General features: G+C 45.0%; 1 protein-coding gene and 1 long non-coding RNA gene across 2 annotated transcripts in view; one reads left to right on the top strand and one right to left on the bottom strand.

Moving 5' to 3' along the window:
• CCDC3 (coiled-coil domain containing 3) overlaps positions 1–22,616 on the top strand; it is a 39,828-nt gene extending 17,212 nt beyond the window's left edge. The window contains exon 3 of the mRNA XM_035341202.1: positions 20,227–22,616. Coding sequence (XP_035197093.1) covers positions 20,227–20,502 — 276 coding nt within the window. The 3' untranslated portion in view covers positions 20,503–22,616. The remainder of the gene's footprint in view (positions 1–20,226) is intronic.
• On the bottom strand, positions 385–10,425 carry LOC118175207. The gene is made up of 3 exons (XR_004754918.1): positions 10,170–10,425; positions 1,497–1,601; positions 385–437 (listed from the first exon to the last, which is right to left on the bottom strand). It is a non-coding gene; the product is annotated as an uncharacterized LOC118175207 (long non-coding RNA).
• Positions 22,617–23,385: the final 769 nt, after the last annotated feature.

Raw genomic sequence — 23,385 nt, 5'->3', positions numbered from 1 at the left:
TCTGTCTTTTAACATTGTTTGCACTGGCAGACTCTTGTTCCCCTCATGATTCCACCCATTTTAAAAGGGGCTCTAGTGCTTTTACAATTATCCCATCTAACTAGTAAGAAATGAGAATGGTTGTATTGGATCAGAACGAAGGGCTCTGTGCCAGTTGCCTGTCTCCAGCATGGCCAAAATATCCATGCCCAGAGACTCTTCGCAGCTCAGCCTCCTAAAATTGGCAAAAACCTACTTCCCATTGATGGCAAAGAAGACGGACGTAAAAAGGAAGGACCCAAATTGTGTGGATCAAGAGCAAGCATGATGTGAAAACCAGGTTTCCCATGTCATTGGGCACCTGGCGGGTGCTCCATCAGTACCTGATGTCGTATTATCAGGCAAAGGTGAGCCTCAGTACTGAAACGTTCCTTGCCACTTGCTTGGCGGTGAAAGAGCTGAAATTAATCACTAGTGACAGTTTATTTTCTTTCCATATGCAATGAAAGACTGTCCACCATCGCTTCCCCCTTGAAGAAACCCAACAGACATCTGGAACAGGTATTTAGCAAAGAGAGAGTGAAGGGGATAATGAGATATTCCTCCTGATGATCTCCCAGCCTCCCATGTTATCAGTTCAAGGACTCTCTGGCGTGAAATAGTTTCTATATACTTAGTTCTTTCTATATATTTAATTCTTTCTATATATTTAGTGGCTTTGAGTGGATTTATCTTTCATGAAGCTGTCCAGTCTCCTCTTGAGAATCACCGTCTGCTTTGAACCTGCTTCCCACTGTATCATCTGACACAGCCAGTTCTGCTGCTGGAAGGTGCCGTCAGTCCCTATTTACACTCCATGGCACTCATGATTGTGTAGCTTTCTATCCTGTATCCTGTCGTAGCACAGAATCCAAGGTTGCAGACTGTTCTTGATGGTTGAACCTCAAAGGATGTTGTTTCTGTCCTATCCTGGATGGGAATCAGCTACCACAAATACTCTGAGATGCAAGGCCACGAGGAATGAGGGAGTGAAGCCCCTTTCCTGCCTGTCTGGGACCTCCCACTGCTATTGCCACAGGGAAATTTCAAAGTTTTGCCTAGACTGCTGAAAGTGCCAACAGGGAAAGCAAATATTTGTGTGTAAGACTTAACCCCCAAAAAAGATTAAGTGCAGATGGATGTCAGTGGTGCCAGCAACCTGCGAGAGAAAGTGAAAACTGAGAAGGATGTAAAAACAGAATATGGTGTGGAAAGAAGGAAAGAAAAAAAAAGAGAATAAAATGCAAAACAGATTAGAAACAAATCAGGGAGAAGGAAAATATGAACAGGGCTCTTTTGCTTTTGCAAAGAAGGGTAGCACCGAGAGCAGCAAGAGAAATAATGCTGCAGACACCCAAGCTGTGCTCGTCAATGTTAGCAGCTAGGGAGGCTCCAAGGGTTAGCACGAAGTAAGGAGGGGGAAGGAATATCAGCACGAGGGATGCAGCTTGGTGGGACACTGCAGGGACATTAGATACCTCTGGTAACTGGGAAGAGTCCTGGAGGTGATGAATACCTTACACAGCCTTCAGTTCCCACCTCTTCAGCTCTGGAAGCCAACTGCTAGCAAGGGAAATGGTGAGCTGTGGGAAGAGGTTTGGTTTTGGGAAGCTTGGCTCACTTTCAGTGGGAGGAGAGATGTACAGTTTGGAAAGCATCCACCTTGGGAAAATCGTAAATGGTAGGGCTGTCTAGACTAGTCATGAAGGCGTGAACAAATAACCAGGCAAGGAGAAGAAAAAAAGCACGGTTCCTCACCTAGATGTATATTAAGATGTCGGGGAAAAAAAAATAAATCAAAGCATCAAAGGATGCAGAGAGAAGACAATCTTAACTGGCTTTACTCTCATGCTGTGGACTCTGTTAACAAGCAGGGGAAATCAGACATGCCCATTATAGGACTTGCATGCCACTGCTGGAAGTGGGTGGGAAGGTTTGTGATAGGAATGTTACAATTAATTATTATAAATCTCTTCTTAACGACCGTGCGGGCAGCGTGCAGGTGTGTGCGAGGACCTTGGCAGCCTGACAAAAATGTAATTATTGGTTATGGAGCCAGCAGTGATAGAGAAGCAAGTGTTCTTCGGTGCTTTGTGGATCAGCAAGGTGTTAATTAGCGATTGCTGGAGGCTACCACATTTCCCTGGAGAGGAAAGCAGAACCTCCTTAAACACCTGGATGGAGTGTGGGTGGGAGAGAGGGACTTACCTGGAAGACTGCAATTACAGAGAGGATTTCCCGACTTGGAAATTAAACCAGGAGTTGTGTTTCTTTAGATTTTTTAAAAATTATTATTATTTTTTAATTTGTAACTGGAAATTGGTAGCAATACATCCATATGTAACCCAACTTGAAAGCATTTTTTAGACCCAGGTAGGTCATTAATCTTTCCTTTAGTTTGCCGGGGGTCATGATGGATTCCCCATCAGTGAGAACAGCATTGGATCTTTTTTCTAGGAAAGATATGCACTTGCTGAGGTCATTCAGTGAGCACAAGGGATGCCTTTGGACAACTTTGTACAGGAAATCAGACCAGAAGATCAGTTTTATAAACTAATCTGTTTTAAACAGGACTGATTTTTGTTTCTCTCATTGGGCCATACTGGACCTGAGCTTTCAGCATGTTTTTCTCAGGTACTTTCTAGCCTGGCTAACAGAAATGTGCTTTTCAGGGCCATGCATCACATGTCAGAGAATGCAAAATTCTTGCCCTGAAGCCCATCCTTAGTGATGTGCCTCCCTGTTGGCCACAGGAAACCTTGTACAGCCATGATCTCTCACAAGGAAATCCAACTGCAGGAATGAAGAAGCAGCAGCCCTGAAAGCAAGGTCAGAAGTTGTCCAAGGCACCATTTTAGCAAGCTCGACTATAGCTGAAGAGCCAGGGTGAGAAAAAGCATTGCTGTGTGGGGGCTGTCTTCTGAAATCACTTCAGAACAGGAGCCTTTCAAAGTTCTCCATCAAATGCAATCAAACACTCGGTAGAGCAGCTTTAAAAACAGGGCAGAACCAAAGGCCAATACATCTCCATCACAGCCACGACAGCCAAGTAGTGCTTGTCAAGCCCAGGTTCCTTTAAAAACGCACGATGAGCCTTTCCGTGCTCTTAGTGCTGTTTGTTAAGTAGTAAGGAAGTGGGAAAGCATCCAGAAAACTGCTTCAGCTCAGCTGATGCTGTGAAGTTAAAAAGAGGAGCAGGAAGGAGCCTGAGGTCTGACCCACCACGGGCTGGGGATGCGGCGGTGCGTCGCGCTCCAAGGTGTCCAGCAACTGTCAAAAGGGATGTTGGAAGAACATCTGCACACAGCTGTTACAGGGTTTTGTTTTTAGGCTTCTGATGGAAACTGGGAGAGGGATTTTTGAGGTAGCCTTCAGGAAGCTTTCAACTCCAGTGACTACAAGGAGCAAAAGTGCCCCTTAACACCACGTTGCCCTGAGAGACAGGGAAAATCCATAACAGTGAGCTGATTGTAATTTGTCACAGCAGAGAAGAGGTTTTCTTCCATCTGTGTCCTTTTCCCCTGGACTTGTACAGGCCTCACAGATGCTGTGTGTGAATTATTTGTGTGCTGCAGTGCCTATCGTGGTTAAATGCGTAACATAGACGCAGGACGAAGACTGAGGAGTGCCCAGCTGTGGGTCCTACAGACATGCTTTGTTGTGGCCATTACTGTAACTTCATTGTTCCTTATCTTGGATTTTTAAAGCCCAGGCAAACTGCATTTACATTCAGTGTGTCACCATCCACGATTTAAAACTCAGCTCAGAACTGCCGATTTGTTTTTTAGTTACAACTGTGCATAACCCCTTCTTGCAATTTAACATCGAGGTGAGATGATACTGGAAGATACTTACCTACCTTTTCATTTTTTAAGGAATCCTTCCCTTTTCCTCTTCCCTCTTTCCTCTTCTATGTGTGGCTTTGTGTAGACCTTGTGCGCTATGACTCATGCATATAAAAGTAAGATAATAAATGAGTTTGAAATAAGAAGCCACTTTCAGATTTTTATTTTTATTTTTTTTTTCACAAAAGTGGCTTTGTTAATTCAGAATATCGGTCTACTTTGATAAGACAAAGCAGTAATGGTGAAGCATTGCTGTACAAGCTCTTTCACTGCTTTCTGGAGCAGACGTGTGTTTGGGTTTGGCCAAACAAAGGGGCAAAGGGCTGTCTGCAAACCCAAGGGTGAACCAGAACAAGAGTAATTGAATCAACTTGTGTTCATGTTGGATTGCCCCTATAAATTTCTTGTTTCTTGATTATTGTTACAGACACATCGGTTTTATTCTAACTGCCTGAAAAGGCCTTTGAATATCCAAGCTTTGAAATGCCCGGGAAGCATTCCTTCAGTGATCAAAGGCTTATGCAGGGACGTGGCCTACATTTTTGATGGTCTTCACTCAATTTCAAAATTAGTGACCTAAGACATGAGCTTTCACCTAGCCAGCAATGATACAACTGACTTCAAAAGGCACATGGAAGCTGACATGTGGCTGCTGGACTAACAGCAATTTGTTGATGCTATTGCATTATTTTTGGTCTCCTTACTGTCACCTTGTCCAAATTTCTACCTGGTCATGTTGGCAAGCCTTGGACTCGTTACTCTGAGCCTACAGCAGAGCATCACCTCTGATCGGCCACCTTCCGTGCCCTCACACAAAGCAGAAGGTTGGGGGCAACCTCAATTTCTTGGCATTTTTTGAGCAGCTCAGAGCATCTGTGGCTTTTATGGAATGTAGCCCAGCTCTAGCCTGTTGGCATACTTAAAGATCATTGCTCATCTGTGTGTAAAGGACTTGATTCAGAAATGAAGCATCAAAACAAATTTAAGCAGGCTTTTAGGCGTGGACAGTCATTAGCAGCAATGGGAGGGAGCATGGGAATCCTTGTGTCTACTCATTTCTCGCTCCTAGACTTCAGCCTTCCGTCACACGTAACTCTGAAACCAATACCCTTGTCTCTTTGCCTGTATTTCATGTGTGGTATTTGGGGGAGAGCTCGTTAAAGCCAAGCTCAGATATAGCCAGAGCTTAGTTACAAGTGCAAATGTATCGTGAATGTCTGTGTTGCATTAGGATCTTTCCAGAAGGCATTAAAACACAGCCAAGGTGGCTTCACGGGCTTTGCTTTCTCCCAGCACTTGGTTTGACTGTTCTTAAAAAATGTGAGAGGCTGGGAGAGCGTGAATGTCAGCACCACAAGGATTTGCAGGGTGTGGAGTGGAGGGAAATTACGGTGGGCTATTTTGGAGCCCAGACAGCCATCCACTTCACTCAAGCTCTCAAGCAAAACTTCATGGAGAAAAACAGAGCAAGCCGCTGTAGTAGTTGACTCGTTGGGGAGCTGCCAGCTGCTATTTCTGTGTTACAATCGGATTACACAATCCTAGAGCTGTGTGGGTCGGAGCGGTTGCACATTCATCACCACCTCCTGTCTGCAGTCCAGCTCAGAGACTTCAAGAGGCTGGACCCAGCCCATCGGGAAGGACAGGAGGCAAGTGAGCAACTGACTACATTGCAGGCTGTGCAATGACTGTGAGGGCTACTCTTTTCTGAAGTTTTCCCAAGCCATGCAGATACAAGAAACACCTGGGGGAACAGCAGCCATCATAGTTTTGTCAAGAAGTCATGTTAAATCAAAGCAATCTCAGCTTCGGCATGCAGATACTTTCCTATTGCTTCAGCTTGCTAATGTGGATGTAGCCACCAGCCCTAGCCTTTTCTCAGTCTCAGTCAAGATGTGGTTACTCATCTCTGCTGCTTCTTTGCTCTTCCTTCTGAGCCAGTCCACGGTGACTGGTCACCCATGGCTCTGGTAACCTCAGTGTCCCAACATCGTCCGGTCATGGCAAACATGACAAAAGGGAAGGAGGAGTACAATAGTGCCAAGGCTCAGTGAGGGATTTCTGTGTCCTTTTGCTGGAAGACATGATAAAAACACCTTCCAGCTGACCACTGTTGAGCTGTAGCATCTCAGCACATCAGGAGTATCTTTAAGGTATTTGCTCTTAAGTTTCCAGCAATCCTGATGCTCACCTTCATTTTATCCACCATCAAGTGCAAGCTACCTATGCTACCTATGCCTTGCTCTCAGTTTGCATCCAAATTATTTGAGATGTGAGATTTGTCAATGTGTTCACCAGCTTTTTAATAACCTGGGGTTGAGCTGCTGCTTTCTGATGACCAGCTCTGCCTAGGCTGACACATTTCTAACCTTTCCTTCTGTGCAGGGATAGGTTTTTTCATTTCCATTGAAAGCCTCCATGGCACAAACTCTTCTTTTATTTCGGCACATATCAAGAATTACTTCATAAAATTCACTGAGGAGGAGAGTTGGAATTATCTTCAGATTTTATAACTTGGCTAAAAAAGCCTGGCTGCAAGCTAAAACTTGACATATAAATCTCAGCCAGGAAATAATTTACTTTCTCTCCTTCCTTCCATCAAAACAGCAAACAACTCCTCCCCCTCCCAAATACTTCCAAATTTCTCAATGGAAAAAAGTTATTTTAGGAAGGGATTAAATAAAGAAATGTCAGTAAGTAGCAGGACCTCTGGGGCGGGGAGTGGATAGAAGGAAAAACTCTTGAAATGATGCAATTTTTTTGTGTGTGCTTCTGCACTTGAAATGGCTCACAGATCTACTGAGGGAGCAGTGTAGATCTCCAGTCTGATTGTCTTTCAGTAACACTGGCTGCGATGAGAAGTGTAGGTGCTGAATATCAGTACAGTAATTTACTTATTAACAGGATTAAACAGACCAAGGCAGAGCTGGGAGATCTGTCTGGACTGGAATCTGATTAAACTAATTTGTCATCCAGGCTTTCAAGCTGAGCTTGTGCTGCAGTTTATATGTTTTAACCCTAAATCACATTATGGAAGGAAGGAGGCCTCAAATACCTGCAGGAAAAGGTCTTTACTTGTTCCTCCCAGGGCATAGTGCTCTGTTCTTGCCCTGCTCTTCCACAGTAGCTCAAATTTCCATTAATTTGTGTCTTAGCTGATGAATGAGAATAAATATTTCCTGTCCTTCCTATAAAAAGCCCTTCTGTTCCTTCAGCTGGCTTTTCAGCTAGTTTGCTGACCTTTAAGTACAGAAGAGGTGTGACCATTGGCACATTGTTGCCCAGGTGCTCTCACCTGTTCTGTCCCTGTTGATGAATGGTGACTAAAGGATGGTTGGCTTCTTCATCCATGTCCTGATGAGCACAATTGATGGAAGTTGTCCCTTTGGTCATGCTTGAAAACCTTGTTCTTGGGGCTACAACACCTACCCATTAGCATCCTCTACTGGAGCCAAGGAGAAGCATGAACACATCCACGCCGTCCCCAGTGCCAACATGTGAATGTGTTAGGTCATGCACCTAGCAGAAGGCATAGTTGTCCCATCTTGATGACAGATGTGATCTCAATGTGTTCAACCAGCTGATTAATGGCCCAGGTTTGAGCTCTGAGCTCCCCCCAAAAAGGTGTTTTTTTTGCAGGTAATGAAATGACAGTACAGTGTGTCTTAGTCCTTTCTAATCTACCAGGCACTTGTACAACACATCTCCACTTTAATTCACTTGAACAGGTATGTCCTTGTCCTGCAGACAGGCAGCCTTTACAGCTAAGAAGAAAAATATAGACAAAAAAAATAATTATTTAATGCCACAGAGATCGCTCTTTTTTTGGTGTTATAAACTTCTGTGATCAAAGCCCTGTCCATATCATCTACAATTCATTCTCCTTCTTCAGCATCTGAAGGAATAAGGTTTCAGGATTTCAGCACATTTAACCACCTTACCTCTTCAGAGACTTAGAGCAAACTCTTGGTAAATCATTTAGACACATGGGGAGATGTCCAGAAGTGCCCAATGATCAGGATCTGTGATCTTCCCATCTCTGAGAGTTCCTCTTGTCTGTCATGAATGTGACACAACACGCATCCAGATCCCATAGATCTTGCTAACCTGTCCAACCCAAACGTTCACACTAGAATTTTTTCCTTCTTGGATAACGTGGATTTACATGCCTTGATCTGTTACACTCAGAGATGCAAATTTTGTGTTCCTAATATTTATTCATTAAACCCATAATTACTGAAAACACAAGCAGTCGTGTGCTCCAGTGCCAGGTGATTTCTCTAGGATCCTTACTGGAAATGGGTTTCCAGATCCCTGGAGACAGAGATGCCACGGCTGGCAGCATGTAGCAGGACAGTTCATGGAAAATTGTGATTTCTGGGTTCGACCTCTAAATTTGAACAGGGAAGCACTAAAACCATTCTGCATGAAAATAAAGTATCTGACCACAGATCATGGCTCCCCAATTGCTCCCATCCTTGTACCATCCAAACTCTGAGTATAGACCTTTCTGGTTTTGAATATATCAGCTCAGAAAGCTCTGAAAATGGCAGATTTCCTGTTATCCCCATTCTGGAGAGGGAGAATTGAAGCACAGAGAAACTAGCTCTCACTGGGACTGCCTTTCTCCTAGCTGATTATTGCTTTCTCTGTAATGGAGACATCCAGTTCCTTTCCTCTGAATAGAACACTCATTTAATCTGCCCACTTTGATTAGGTGTGAAGTGTGCGTGTTGCTTAATGAGAACAAGCTGTTCAGATAACGCAGCTCCAAGAATTGCAATTTTGTTCTTCCAAAATTACCGTTGTCAGAAGACAACAAAAACGAGCTAGTTAAGAGAGTAGACTGAAGGTCTGGGTTCCTCACAGTGTTTTCTTGTTGTTGATGTTGTTTTTTATGACCCTGAGGTTAGAAAAAATGGGGTAGTGTGGATGGTGCCTGGTGTTTCTGAGGTTGCTGCTGCTGGATGGGTGGGGGGCAATTCAGATCAGCTGCCCTCAGGGGCTGTCCTGGTCCTGGCTCTTGCTGTTGCTAAAAGGATGCAGTACAAAACTGGTGAAGCACAGATAACTTCCATGTCAGAGGAATGTAAGAAAAGCAAAATAAATATCCACGGTATTTTCAGACTGTTAGAGAAAATTAATTTTATAATTAGGTCTCAAGCCCTCGTATGCACACTCATACCCAAATGGTAACACAGACTACAGGGACACATTTGGTACCTGACCCTAAGCATTGGGCAAGTAGAAAAGCATATTTTACAGGTAAGTGAACATGACAGCGGGATCTTACAAGATTTTTCAGATCATGGGGTAATTGTTCACAAAAGAGCCAAGGAAACCAGTGCATGACTATCTCAGAGGTGTCACCATGTGCTCGCTGTGCAGAGCTGCAGCACTTGCTATGTAATTATCTCACCCCAACACAATTATTAACTCAGGATTAAACAGTCGAGAGCCACCATTGTTACATTAACCAGCAGCTGAGTGTGTGCTTTATAATTTAGGTGCTTGCACGGAAGAGTTCAGCGCAGGGCATCTATCAGATTGGGGACACGTTGCCTGGTGCTGACTGTCACTTGGGCAGCTGCCGTCCTCCTCCTCGCCTCCTGAAATCAGGCTGGGAAGAGGGCTACATGCTTGTGTGCACTGGGAGACCTGACTCACCCTCACCTGGAGACCTTCTTTTCCAGGGACATTGAATCCAGTCCCATATGAAAAGCTTTTCCATGTAGAAGGTTGCCCAGGAGCTGATAGGGGTTTATCAAGTTTCCAAAATTTCTAGGGAGAATTCACATACTGGTTCAGGAGCAGGACCCCATCTGATGAACTGTCCTGGAGCGAAGCAGCAGTCTTTGACTCCTATGGAAAGCGACAATTAATGCTCCAAATGCTTAGGGCCATTCAAAACTGGGCAAGCAAGAAGGTGACCCCCTGAATACTACATCTCTGCACCTTCCAGACTGGTCATTTACCAATCTCTGCCATGCTCAGAGCAGCCTGTTGCCCATTTATCACATCCAGGGTGGTCTGGGGCCACTCAGGATTTACAGCCTACGCAGCAGACAGAGCTGTGGACAGGCTGCTCCGAGCTGCTCGGTGGGACGGGAATATCTGTGAGCAGCAGCGAGGTCCCATTAGCCAGATGTTAGTGCTCTGAGTTTGTTATTTGGAGCTGCTGATTACTGTCCAAGGCATTTTGCCTCCTCAGCTTCTCTCTCTGCAGGCTGATGTTAGCCAGAGTGTGCCTGCAGATTGCAGATATTTGTTTTTCTGTGCCTTTTTCTTTCCTTCCCCCAGCCTCACCTCTGTGGGAGCCTGTGGCTTTTCTGCACTGGGATTAGCACTGAGCCTGGTCCTCTGCCATGTGTATGCGTGTTGTCACCACTTGCTCCATCACCACCAGCTCCTTGCTGAGGTCTCCTGGTTGCTCTGGGCTGGTGGAGCAGCTCAGGAGCCAGCACCTGGCTTTGTCCCCAGCCTGCCATGGGGAGGAGAGAAAAACCCTTCAGAAAGCCCCATAGGGTCCTGAGGAAGGGACTTCACTGGCAAAGGGGCAGGACAGCTTGCCCCGCTCTCTGCAGATGCAGATGTCCTTTGTCAAGCCCCTGTGCTTTGTTTGTCTAGACTGATTTCAGTCATTGCTGCTATTTCTCTCGAGGTTTCACAGATCTCTTATTGCTTACAGGAAAGAGCTTTGGTAGAGCCTCTGCTGCTCCTGCCTTCTCCAGCTGTGTGCAGCAGCAGGAATTGAGTTGTTTCCATACTGTTTCCAGTGCCTGCTTCCCTGCTCTAAATTAGATTCTCTGACTCATCCTCCAGAGGATTTTCTCTCTCTCCAGCGACTGTCAAAAGAGCCTGTAACACCAATATTTCCTGCTCGGGATCTAGGTTAGATGAAGCAGGGTGGAGCAAAGACTCTCCTAAGGGATGCATCAAGTACAGCTGAATGCAGGTCTCAGGATTCCCTCTTCAATCCCCCTGCTTTCCTACACCCAGGTGATCTGATAAATGAAATAAAAAGGTTCTGTCAATTCCTCTGGATGCTGAGGAGATATGAGGACACCTCTACTTTCCAGCAACACCAGAAGATGGCAGGTTGCACAGGGGCACCTGCCTTTGCTCTTCAAAACCCAGAAGTTTTCCTGCAGCAGCAGGGTTCCCAGCCAAGCCTACAGCCAAGGAAATCCTATCTGTTTGTAAAGGCAGCTGAGCAGCAGCAGCTTATGTGAAGTATGAAGCCAAAATGTCCAGAGCAGAGGGACTTATAGGGGAACATGACTTTTATAGATGTTGAGTAACTTCAAACATTTGCCTTTCTCAGCACGGGTTTTCCTCCTGTGCATTAAACTTCCCCAGGGTCTGATATATGTGATGGGAAGGAGACGTGGACTCCACTTCCAGCAAATGTCCCTGTTTCTGTGCTTTTGTGTGAGATGACATTTAATGCAATGAGCTCACACATTGACCCCTGCTGGGATTTGTTCTGCTTCTCTCTTTCTCCAGCTAGACCCAGAAGTGACAGAGGAACAAGGGTTTATATATGTACTGCCTGGGAGCAGCCAGCCCCAGGGATGGGGGGAGCAGAGGAGTTGGGGCTGGGAGGTGCCTTAATGATGCTTTAACTTCTCAGCACAGAGGATGCAGGCACCCAGCTTCCATGGTCTGGGCCTGCTGCAGGGTACCTCTGGCATCACCTTACCCACAGGAGGTTTTGAAGTATTTGAACCCTCAGTTGATGTTGTTTCCATGTTTCCCACCCCCATCTCTTCCCACCTCCTGTGAAATACCTTATCCTCTCTCTCTTAAGCTTTTGGGGGACTATGCTGTGGATATTTTCCTGTGCTTATCCTTCCCGTGCTGTATGAGTGCAAAAAATGATACAAGGACCTTCCTTTCTGTGTGCAATAAATGACCTTTTAAACACCTAATTGAGACTGTGGATGGGGAATTAGGGATTTGAATAGGTCAGGGGCCAGTGTGGCTACTGACCACCTCTCCCCTGGGTGTCTGTGGCATCGCTGGGCCCTTGTAAGCATTTGCCACAGCTACCAAATGCTACCAGCAGATCATACACAGCTGATAGGTCTTGGTTCAGCCACCTTGATCCTTCCACCACCCATGTCTCCAACCTATTTTGTACCCCTAAGAGCCATGGTTAATCTAAGCCTGAGTTTACAGCCATCCAGACAGCACCTACCACACCAGAGCACCAGTCACCTCTGCCAGGGCCTCCAGGGAACTCCTGCCAGCTGTAACACATTACAGGGACATATGTCATGCTTAAACATCCCAAATCAGGTATAACCCTTGTCTAAACAAATATCATTCTTAATCAAATGACTATTGGTAAAGGTACACATGTTTCCTCACCAGCTGATGCTGGTTCTCAGCTCCATCTACATCTGGGGCTGGTATATTTGAATATATTGTACTTCCTTCGCTGTTATCCTGTCACATAAGGGTGCATATTTAACAGGACTGTTAAATCAAATGAACTTTCTAGGAGCTGTTGTAGCACGAGGCAGAGGTCAGCTCATTCAGAAATCAACACTGACATCTCAATAAACAGGAGCAATGCATAAGATGCTGTGCTGCTCTGATCAGCCATGTCTCCTGTCCCTGGGTTGCCATCAGTGAGAGGGAAGGACACAACAACATTTTGTGCTTGGGTCTTGCTTGTTGTATCCCTTCATTGATATTTAATTAACTCATTGTGTGTGGAGGGGGAATAGTGACCTAATCCTATTGAAATATAAGCCAAGGAAAACAAGTTTAGCTGGAGACACGGTCATGCAGCAACTTTCAATTTGAGAACAATACGCTTGGGGAAAGGTATGTTGGCGAAGTAGCTTTAGGCATATCATATGTAATTAGTCTTATTGTGATACTAATAATACTGCATGGGGAAAAGCTGAGTTGGAAATTAAAGCGGGTTGTGAGTTTTGGAAAGTTTGGTAGCTGTGCAAACGGAAAGTTTCTGTATGAGTAATAGAAAAAAAAAGTCTTGTAGAGATTTTTGAAGCCCAGCTGAAACTGCAGCCCTACCTTCAAGACAAAAAATGATAACAAAAAAAGAAAAACAAAACAAAACAAAACAAAACCCAACCAGCAAAAGCAGCAACTCAGTTGCTTTCAGAATTTAGGCAGAGCGAAATGCAGAAATCCGTGATGCATCATGGCTTGTGGGACAGACTTACAAACCCCTTCATTCTCAACACCTGAATTGCTTCCAGCAACAGAGAAAAGACATGGTTTTCCTTATTCAAAATATAATTAATCTTAACTTTAAATAGTTTTCCTTAAGCTCAGCAACGTTGAGCTGGGTAGTGCACTTTACATTTTGGTGTCATTTACCTGTAAGCAACCAGTTTAATCAATACCTGCACCGTGTTCCCCAGGAACTGGGTGGGTGTATTGGGAATATCTACCACCTGTGACAGCACTCAGAAGGAACCACAACAGATGCTGCTTTGCCTTGGATTGCAGGATATAAATTGCAAATGCAATTCCTTGTAAGTGCAGGAAGTCACAGAGGGAGGATGCAGGTCTCAGCAAAGAGGCTGGAGAGGTGGCACCACATCTCCCTGGGGCCAAACCCCTGGGATGGCTGCAAGACCCTCTGCATGCCCCCAGCCCTGCCCCATCTTGGACACCCAACCATCACCCAGCCTTGAGCCAGGAGCGATATCAAAAGCTGTGAAGCTCCTGGAAATGCAGAAAGCACAAGGTATGGGGCCAGTGGGACTGAATCCAGTGCTGAGCCCAATGCTCGTGTGCTCAGCCTTTGCTTCTGTAGCTCCAGTGGAGCGAGGAGGAGGATGACGACGGCTGCTCCTGTTAAACCGCTTAGACACAAGACTTTGCTGCTCCCCTCCCTCACTGCTGCATTCCTGTGGCATCTTGGGCGAATCGCTGGGAGGAATGCTTTCAAAGGAAACAAGGCGAGCGCAGAGCCCCTCCGCCTCGGAGCAACTGGAAAAAGCAGCCGGCTGGCTCCTGGTGTGCATCCCTCGCCCACGCTGCACTGCCTGCGTGGTCAGTGAGGAGAGGGAAGGGGCTTGGAGATGCCCCCAGGGTGAGGTCCTGCCCTCTTGATTTATTTTTCTCTTTCTGGAGACCTTCTGTCTCCTGGTTCCTGTGTGGGGAATTTAGGGATTTACTGTTGGGACTGACTTATCTGCTCACTTGGCACAAGCTAAATGCCTGTGGTAGGCAGCCTGGCTCATACCCTGCACCTTTTTTTTTCCTCCTTTCCTGACTTCTTGGTTAGTGTGGTTTCTCTCCCCTTTAAATGATCGCCTTTTTTCCTTTGTTAAAATAGGGAATGAGGTGGTTGGTCCTTTCCTGGGCGCTGGCAGCGATCAGAGGGCATATCATGGAGTAGCATTTCCACCACCATCCCCAATTACAGCAGAAGGGATGGGGTCAGACTGTCACCTGGTACCCTCACTTCTTCCCCCTTAGCAGCATCTCAGGCTTCAGGGCTCAAAGTATCCAGGGAAAGCAAAGCCCAGGCCATGCTCCCTCTGTGGTTTTGGGGCCAGAGACATTTATCCATGTACTTCCAACACTGAAAGTCTTTTCACCAGTTCTCCAGTGCATCCTAATCCCTGTGTCCTCCAAAACCATACCTAATATAGGAGCAGGGATGCAAGGGCTCCAAGTCTGAAGGCAAAGGGAAGGGTTTTAAAATAAATGCTTGCCATACCCACTGCAGACGAGGAGCCACCAGAAATTCAGACACCTTGCCAGAGAGGAAGGTCTGGTTTTCCAAAATACTTCATCACGGGGAAGTATCTTCTTTAAACAAATCTGTTGTTCAGCTTAAAAAAGAGATCAGAAGAAAAAGATTAAGTTGTGGGTGTTTTTCCCTTTGAAAAGCACTCTTCCCTGGAAGTGAACCGTCCTCTGTGCTGAGCCGGTGCCTTGGTGGAGGTGCTGGCACTCAGGCCTTACGTCACAGCTTGTAAACACCACTCCTATTTTCCAGGGAGATGGGCCACTGTCATCTGCTCAGGGGAATGTCAGGGCCAAGCAGCAGCCAAGGGACCTGCCGAGGCGTAGGCCACGAGCTGCCCTTGCAGGCCCTTGAGCGATTCTTCAGGTGGTTTTCCACCAAGCAACAGTTTGATGCAGATCAGAACTAACAGGGTTGATTTTAAAACATCCTGATTGACTGTGGACAGGGCAATGTTCTCCAAACTCCAAGAAAACTACTCTTATGCAGCCATGGCAGCCTCCCTGAGGTAGCTAGTGGTGCCAGCTGCCATTTTGTGGGCCTCAGTGTGGGATCCATCTCAGTATGAGCAAATTATCAAGGTACTTAGAGTTTTAAAGTGAAGATCTGCCTTTACTGGGCAGTGGAATGGGGAAGAAAGGCACCGTTTTCAGTGCCAGGACACCTCATGGTGGATGTAGCCTGGCAGAGGCTCCCTGTGAGCAGTGTTTATTACCCCAGTGAAGTCCTTACCTCTAAGAGCTTGGTTTTACTACTGGCTTATGCCACAAGCCTTACACCTCCCGCAGCAAATGCTGACCCGGTTGTCCCTGCAGGAGCAGCCACCACCATTTATTCTTCTGTCCAGATCAAATGCATCTTGGTGGTTCATATGAAGTGCTAGAGGGAAACCTCGACTCATCCCTGTTAATGCCAGTGATGCTGGATTTGGCCCCAGGACCCTAATTCAGTGTCTCTCAAAGGTGCAGTCTTGCAGCAAGCAGGGGTGGTTTAACTGAGCTTCATCCAGCACAATGGTTTAACAGTGCTGACAGGGGCTTTTCCACACTTCAGCAGAAGTGTTAGTCTTGGCTGAAAAGCCCTGGTAACTGGAGGTTAAGTGACTCCATCCCAAACCCCATACCCTCCACTGCCAGATCCCTCCTCCTATCCCTCACCGCACCGTCTGTCTGTCCGTCCAGCATGCTCACTCTCACTTAGCCTGCCCAAAGGGGCTGAACAAAAGGAGAAAGTGATGCTCGGAGTCTGAAATCTGTCAATGGCAAGGCAGGGCTCAAAGGGGACTGCTCCAGGCAGGAGAGGCAAGGTTTGTCTGCCTGAGCTGTGTCGCATCCATATCAGTTTCCCCAGGGCACAGAGCCCTTCTTGCTGAGCACACAGAAGGCTTTGGGGAAATAAATCCTGGTGGAGTTAAAAAAAAAAAAATAAAGAGCTATGTTTGGCTCCCAAGGCCCTCTTGAGAGAGTGCATGAATTATTGCTGTGCTGAGACAAAGAGAGATGGAGGAACGTGCTTCATGCTGCATGAGGTTCCAGTTAAGATACTTTATATAGCTTTAACATTGGTAAAGCGAAGAGCAGTGGAACAATGTGCAGCAAATTCAGACAGCTTTTACCTTTTCTGTGGGGCAGATTTATGGCAGGGAAGGGGGAGAGGAGAGCGGTGTGGGGATGTGATGAGCAGGCTGGGGTGCAGCACAGAGGAGCTCAGCAGCAGAGCAGGAGCTGTGCTGGCCAACCCACTGCGCTTGGGCTGCATTTCCAGAGGGACTTGTTTCTTGTTTCTTCCACTGGACACTCCCAACAGGTTGTGCTGGGGCCGTGCTGGGTCTGGGATGCTGAGGAAGCATCCCATGGTAGCACAAGCACAGCTAGACACTGCTTCAGTCAACAGTGTGGGTCTGGAAGAAGATTTGAGGACAAGAAACCAATGCGGCCTATGCCCAGATTTTGTAAAAACATCACATCCATGCAGAGGAGATCAGGCCTGCCTGTCATGCTTTTAAAGACATTCCCACTACCATTTTAGCTGATGACACCCCGTGTCCAAAAATTCTGGCTGACATGAAAGATATATAATGAGACCTGAACTGAAAGACACTTAGTTAATGGGGCACCAGTGCTGTCCATAGGGAGCATGCACTAGAAGCTAGCAAGAACCCAACTTCTCTCCGTTTGGTAAATGAAAGGAAAGTTGTGGTGGTCACCGCCTGGTTTTGAGTCACTTGAGTTCTGCAAAACTTACTTCAATCAGATGGACAAGGGTAGATGAGCACCCCCATCACACCCCTGTCCACGGAGGGTTTCCTGTCACTGTCCTGTTCTGAAGAAGCTTATAGAAGGCAGATGTGTGTGTCTGTCAGAAATTTATACATATGGCAATTCAAGGCGTTTGGTAAAGGGCTCACATGCCTGTAATGTGACACTCAGAAAAGCAGTTTGATGTAACACAGTGCTGATGTATTTGGCAGATGGACAGAATGTATAAATCATCTAGATGTGGTGAGACTTAAGACTGGGTGTATTTGTGACAGGATGTTTCAGACAAATACTGAATTATATGTAATTTGTGATGTCACAGCTGTAGGCTGTCTGGGCTAAATCCTAAGGACATGTATGGTTCTTTTTGTGCTACCTTTCTTGTTACATCTTCTACCACTGTTCTGGATTTGTTTAAACACTGTTGGGAATGGCTTGGCGACATAACTTTGGAACAAGCAGACAAGCAAACAGAAATGTTCAGGATAAACAAATTTTGCATAGATCACTAGATAATGTAACTTGAGAAGGAAACCTCAAAAAATAATTCATAGATTTGTCTGAAGAGTCATATCCTTGTCTTTCACTCCATTTCCCAGGTCTGTGGACATGTATGCCGTGCTAATTGCAGCATTTCAGACCTGTTGCTTAACTGTCTTCTGCTGATACCTTTTGGGAATAAGAGTCATCAGCTGTCCATTAATTTCCAGACCTGTTCTTCCCTTCAGGGGCACCAGGTAGAACTCTCAACATCTTCTCTCTGTGCCACCGAGCTGCCAGCACTTCTGCCCAGCCCGGGCAGGTTGGGGGATGCTTGCTGTCATCCCTCTTTGCATGAAAGGAAGGAACTGTGTGCCAGCTTGGATATCTATGTCGAAGCACATCTGCTAAAGGCAAGGGGAATGACAGCTGCAGACTGGAAAACAAAACAAAACAAAAAACTCTGTAATTTTTTGTAATGCTTTTGGACTAAAGCTCGATCTTTATGGTCATCGGTGCAAACTATGCACATTTATGGTTTCAAGAGACCAGAGAAAATAGGGTGTGAAATTCCTGCCTGTAGATATGTTCCATAGGAAGGACTGCGCAACACGGGTATATCTCAGCTGACTGCAAGCAAGAAGTATCCGCGTAGTAGCATGGACCAAGGGTGGGTTAACTCCTCACCTATTTATTCCTAGTTAGCTATACAGGCTGTACTGAGCTCCATGCTGCCACAGTTGCACAGCTCTCAGCACCAGATCTAACCACTTAAAAATAACTTGAGTGCATCCATCTGAGCCATGGCTCCAGCAGTAACAGCAGGGGTAGGACGGCATTCACGTTTGTACATGATCCTTAGTGCAGAGCTCTGGGAAAAATGCCATTTGTAACCAGCTGGCGAGAATGTGAGGACCCCATCTTGTTATTTTTCCACACTCAGAAGGAGCAAAGGAGTTTATTTTTCAGCTAGTGATTGCAGGGCTGGGCTCTTCCTATTGTTTGCCCCTTTGCTAAGCAAAGCTTTGTGTGTCTGACAGTATCTTAGTTTGTATATTTATGTTGTTCCAGTGATCTCTTTGGATATCTCCAGGTGATTTAAGCACGAAACTATTGGCTTCAGGCTGTAAAGTCAAGATCTGGAAGAGGAATGGCATAAGGAAATGAGCTGGCAGGTTTTCTGATGATACCTGAGAAGTTTCTGAGTGGCTCTGTACACCTGTACTACCTCTGCAGATAGAGGACCAACCTCAAAGGTTTGGAAGTGCCTCTAGGTGAGGCTAATGCCATCCCTGATGTCAGCCATCAGATATTACCATTCCCCCCAGCCAGCCCAGGTAGATGAGATATGGTTGGGTTCATACCACGGCACACTTCAGGTGCATGAATTCTCTGTTACCCTGTGTTGGACTCTGTAATACACCATGCCTATCAGTGCAGCAATGAAAAACACAAAAAGTCCCTCAGGATGTGGCGTTTCCACTTCCTGTCTTCCCAGCAAACATCTTTTCCTAACAGTGCTCTCCCGTGTAGGGACTTAAATTCAAGAAGTGGTCTACTTGAAGTTTTGCAAGGGTTTGGCAAACAGAAGCCAAGGGGTGCTGGCTGCTTTCAAATAGCTCTTGGAATGTGCTGTGATCAAAATCAAATTCCCTCCTCTGTCATGCAGTTTCTGGCCTTCATCTCAGTCTCAACTCCCTGTCTTCCTAGCAGGCATTTATAAAAGATCCCTGGTGAGAGGGCAACCAGGGTAAGCATTTCCCTCTTAGCAAAGCCTTGTGGTGCTATTGCACAAGATACAAGAGCTTATGGTGACTGGACGCAGTTGCTGTGTTGACCAGCCATGGCTTTTGGCTGCTGGGGGTTTCCAAAGCAAACGAAGCATTAGTCATCAAAGTGGGCTCCCTCCCCAACTTTTAGTTGAAATTACTACAAAGGAAGATGGAAAGAAACATGTAATCCTTCATCATCACAGTGAGGATTTGCTTGTTTGTTTAGATTTCCTGACTATTGCAAATGTTCTGCCAGAGAAAGCCCATCTAGGTTCCAGGAGTACTTGAAACACACACTGAAAATCTAGATGTATATAGGAGACAAATTCAGCAGAAGACACTGCCTTTCCCCATAGCACACCAGTATGGGAAATCCCACATGCACAATGAAATATCTCAGGATGCTTTTTGTAGGAAAAAAAAGAAGGGGGCAAGTCAGCCTGAGCTGGGTTCCAAGATCACTACTCTAGATCAGACTTTTTGATGGGGCTGTCCTTGATCGCACCTTGAGGCTCCTCCTCGTTGTCTGTTAAAGTTATGGGATCTTGAATGCTCCTGGGAAATGCTGGGATTTTATGCTTTAAGGTTTCATCTGAAAGAAGCCCAAGTAATGAGCAAGTATTCAAGGCAACTCCATGCTGGGAAAGGTAAAAACAACTGTGCTTTGAATGTTCTGACTTTATTTCACACATTGAGATAACACGGGACAGGCTCATGTCAAAATCTGGAGTTTCTGAAGAGCTTCTGAGCTGAATCTAGTTTTGAGTTTTCTGATAGTGCCAAAGCCTTGGATTGAACTCTGGTTTCAGACCATGAATAGGGCAGCCTTCCTTCTTAAATTTAAATTAGCCTCAATGGGCTTGACAGGTCTCTCAAAGCAGCTCACATAAGTCATTTTGAACTACTGGTATTATTAAAAGCTACAATTAGGGATATTATCTGAATACAGAAGAGAAAATGAGGCTTTTAGTAGACAGATGTAAAAAAAAATATGTAGAATTTCAAAAAAAATTGTTCTACTTTTGAAGAGCTGTGAGGTCTTTCAATAAACACCTGAGTGAACTCTTACTTTAATAAGCTTTTTGTTTCGATTTCATTTCTGCTGTCCCCAGCTCATGTGCTCCTCGGTGCAGAAAGCCCTGTTTGAGGAGGAGGACAGAGTGAAGAAGCTGCAGCAGAAGGTGGCGACGCTGGAGAAGCGCAACAAACAGCTGCGAGATCGGGTGAAAAAAGTCAAGAGGTCTCTCCGGCAAGCTAGGAAAAACACCAGGCACATGGAGCAGATGAACCGAAAGCTCAGTGAGAAACTTTCCTCTGCAGGTGGTCAAATCCCCTATATTAACTCTTTAAAGCAGGAGAACTCCCATGCTACCTACCTTAAAGTATAATGCAAGGGTAAGTGCTCAGGCCAATGATGATGACAATTTTTGCCTGCATTAGATCAGGATCTGGCCCTCACACCTTGTCTACACTGTGCTTCAAACCTTGCAAGGAAAATGAATCTGAACTTGCTCTAGACATGGTGCTAGGAATTAATCAGGAATGCAAATTGGATTTATCTAGGTGTTGGAGGAACTGCCCAAACCCAAGTCCATGGTGTCCTGGGTGGACATAGGGCTAGATGGTAGTCTAAAGCACACGGTGCTTCTTAGTCCTCACCCCCCTGCCTCTGTCACCAGTTTTTAGTTGCCTGTGGTGGGATGGGTGTGATAAAAGTGCCTGTTCTGCCCCATGGGCCGTTGCAGGCACAGGAGCTCTGCTAGGAAGGATCTGATGCTCTCTTACCTGCTCCACATGGACTGGGCCAGCAAGGCTGAGTGGATGTATGGAGATGGATGCTGTAGAAAGGATGCAGGCATAAATGCTCTTTGCTCCATCACGACCCCAAGCTTTCCCCTTCCCTTAAGCTTGACTAAAGTCTATATTTCCGTGTCTGAGCAAAGGCTATGTCCAGGACGCATGGTCAGTTTGGGCCCCTATTCAAAAAGAAATGCAGATGTGTTCAAATTTGTCTTAAGACTGTTTCTAAATATCCCTAAATATTCTAAACTAAATACCTAATATTTTTCATTTTACCAGGAAGTGCCTTAAGAGTCACAGTAACTCCCTCAGTTGCCTTCTATGTTGCCCACCCAACGCAGTTGGAACCCACCTCAATTTGGGCCTGTGTCTAAGGCCTAATCCAGCTCATGCAGTCAGACTTAGCCTGACTATTACAGGCCCAGGAAACAATTTCAGATCCTGTTTTCGAGCAGGTTTCATTTACAGTGTGGACAAGGCTTCAAGTTTTGTAATCACTGTTTGAGGTATAACGGAGGTTGCTGGGCAGCCTCATTTAGTTAGGTTTAGATACTGTAGAGATCACATCAATATCAACAGGGCATTAAAAATTAAGGTAGTTTATATATGTATATATTTTAAAATCCTATAGAAAATATTTTTATTACACATTTGATATAGTCTAATTTCTTAAAATATGAAGTAAATCCAATTTCTTTGTTATCTCATTTAAAAAAAATCCATCATGGTCTTTATTAGACATTTACAAACTGACTTCTGCTCAGGCAGCATAGGTTAAGGCATCAGTATCCATGGCTGACATATTTTTTCAGCTGTGTTAATGTACCAGAGCATGTCTTTGCTCTTGGTAGTCAAACAACCTTTGTTCATAACAGGGCACTGTCAGGAGAGGAAGGTGGAAGAGTAGTTTCTGTGTTTCTTCCCTTCACAAAATAGTTTTTCATACCCCAGACATGAGCCTCAGGTGTAGATATGCCTCATGCTTTTTGACAGGGACAGACAGCCCTTGCTCAGCACCAGGGAACACTGACAATTTGCCAGGGCTAAACCCAATTTATACAAGCTGGACCAATCCAGATGACAGAGGTGAAGTCCTCAGAAACAACACCGTGCAAACCACCTCTCTGCTCCTAAACCTCTGCGCTTTACCAGATCGCTGCATGGTCTCCATGCTGTGTCTCAGTATTTTAAAATAGAACATATCCAGGCTGCAGCCCTGCTGGACCACTCTTTAACTATCCCTGTGCTAGGAAAAGCCCATATCAGCTTTCAACTATGAGCTTCAGTCCAAGCTGTGCTCAGAAGTTAAGCCTTGTGTTGGCTTCTAGGATGCTGCAAAATTTAATTGCCTTCCAATTTTGCTCCTTTTGGAAAAAGAGCTTCCCCCCTCCCCTTTGGAATAATATTTGCATTTCTTAAGATTCTGACTCCTCCAAAAGCTCCACTGGTTTCAAAGGCTTTGCCTACCAAATCAGCACAATTTGAGTTGTTTTGTGCTGTAGTCAGCAACACTATTTCCGGAGAACTACTACAGACCTAAGGCTTCCCTAGAAGCCATCAAGAGATTTTAACTCTGAAATGTCAATCCACAGGAAAATAACTAATTTTTTGTTTGTTTGTTTGTTTCTGGTTTCTACACTGCTGTTTGAATAAATTCACTGTTTTTCCTGGTATAGGTATTAAAAGCTTGTGTTTAAATGTTTTTCCTTTTTTTTCCTTTTTTTTCCTTTTTTTTTTTTTCTTTTTTTAATAAAAGCATTCCCTCTGTTATTCATTTATATTTTGTAAATGTTTTTATAAAGCTGAGAAAGTATAATTAATATAGCTACACCTTTGCTATTCTTACAAATTTTCCAAACACAATGTTGAAAAACATTCTTTTTGGGGTGATATTTTTGTGTCTAGATGAAAAGATTGGAATTTTCATCCTATTTTTGCTCTTTCTCTAGCTTAAAAAAAAAAAAAAAAAAAAAAAAAAAAGTAAACCTTTTTTTTTCTCCTTGTCAGTCTCATGAGAGTTTTGTCACTTTGTAAAGAAAGCGAAAACAAAACCTCCAAATACAAAATCCAAACACTACCCAAAATGTCTCCCCTGAGTACAAAACCAAGTAAGGGTGTGTCCCTGTGGGTTTTTCTCGCTCATTCCTCCTTAATTTTGGACCATTTCCAGAGATAAGGACTAGCAGTCAGATCAGATCACAAGGTAACTCTCTCAACACGTAATAGGGGATGCCAAGCCCAAATAAAAATGCTATTAGAGTGTCACCATTGATTGCCTGATGGGCAGAAAGCATGAGTGTGAAGGGGAGTTTGTGCATCTTCACCCAGACTGGGACTCATCACATAGGGTCTGACATAGATGCTAATTTTCAGATCCACTCTGCAGCTATTTCAATAACCAGCTAAACCAGAAATGCATGAAAAAAAAAAAAAAAAAAAAAAAAAAAAAAAAGGGTATAAATTCTTGTTAT

This window comes from Oxyura jamaicensis, chromosome 1 (assembly GCF_011077185.1).
Source record: "Oxyura jamaicensis isolate SHBP4307 breed ruddy duck chromosome 1, BPBGC_Ojam_1.0, whole genome shotgun sequence".
Classification (NCBI taxonomy): Eukaryota; Metazoa; Chordata; class Aves; order Anseriformes; family Anatidae; genus Oxyura; species Oxyura jamaicensis.
This window is presented reverse-complemented; position numbering and strand designations above follow the sequence as displayed.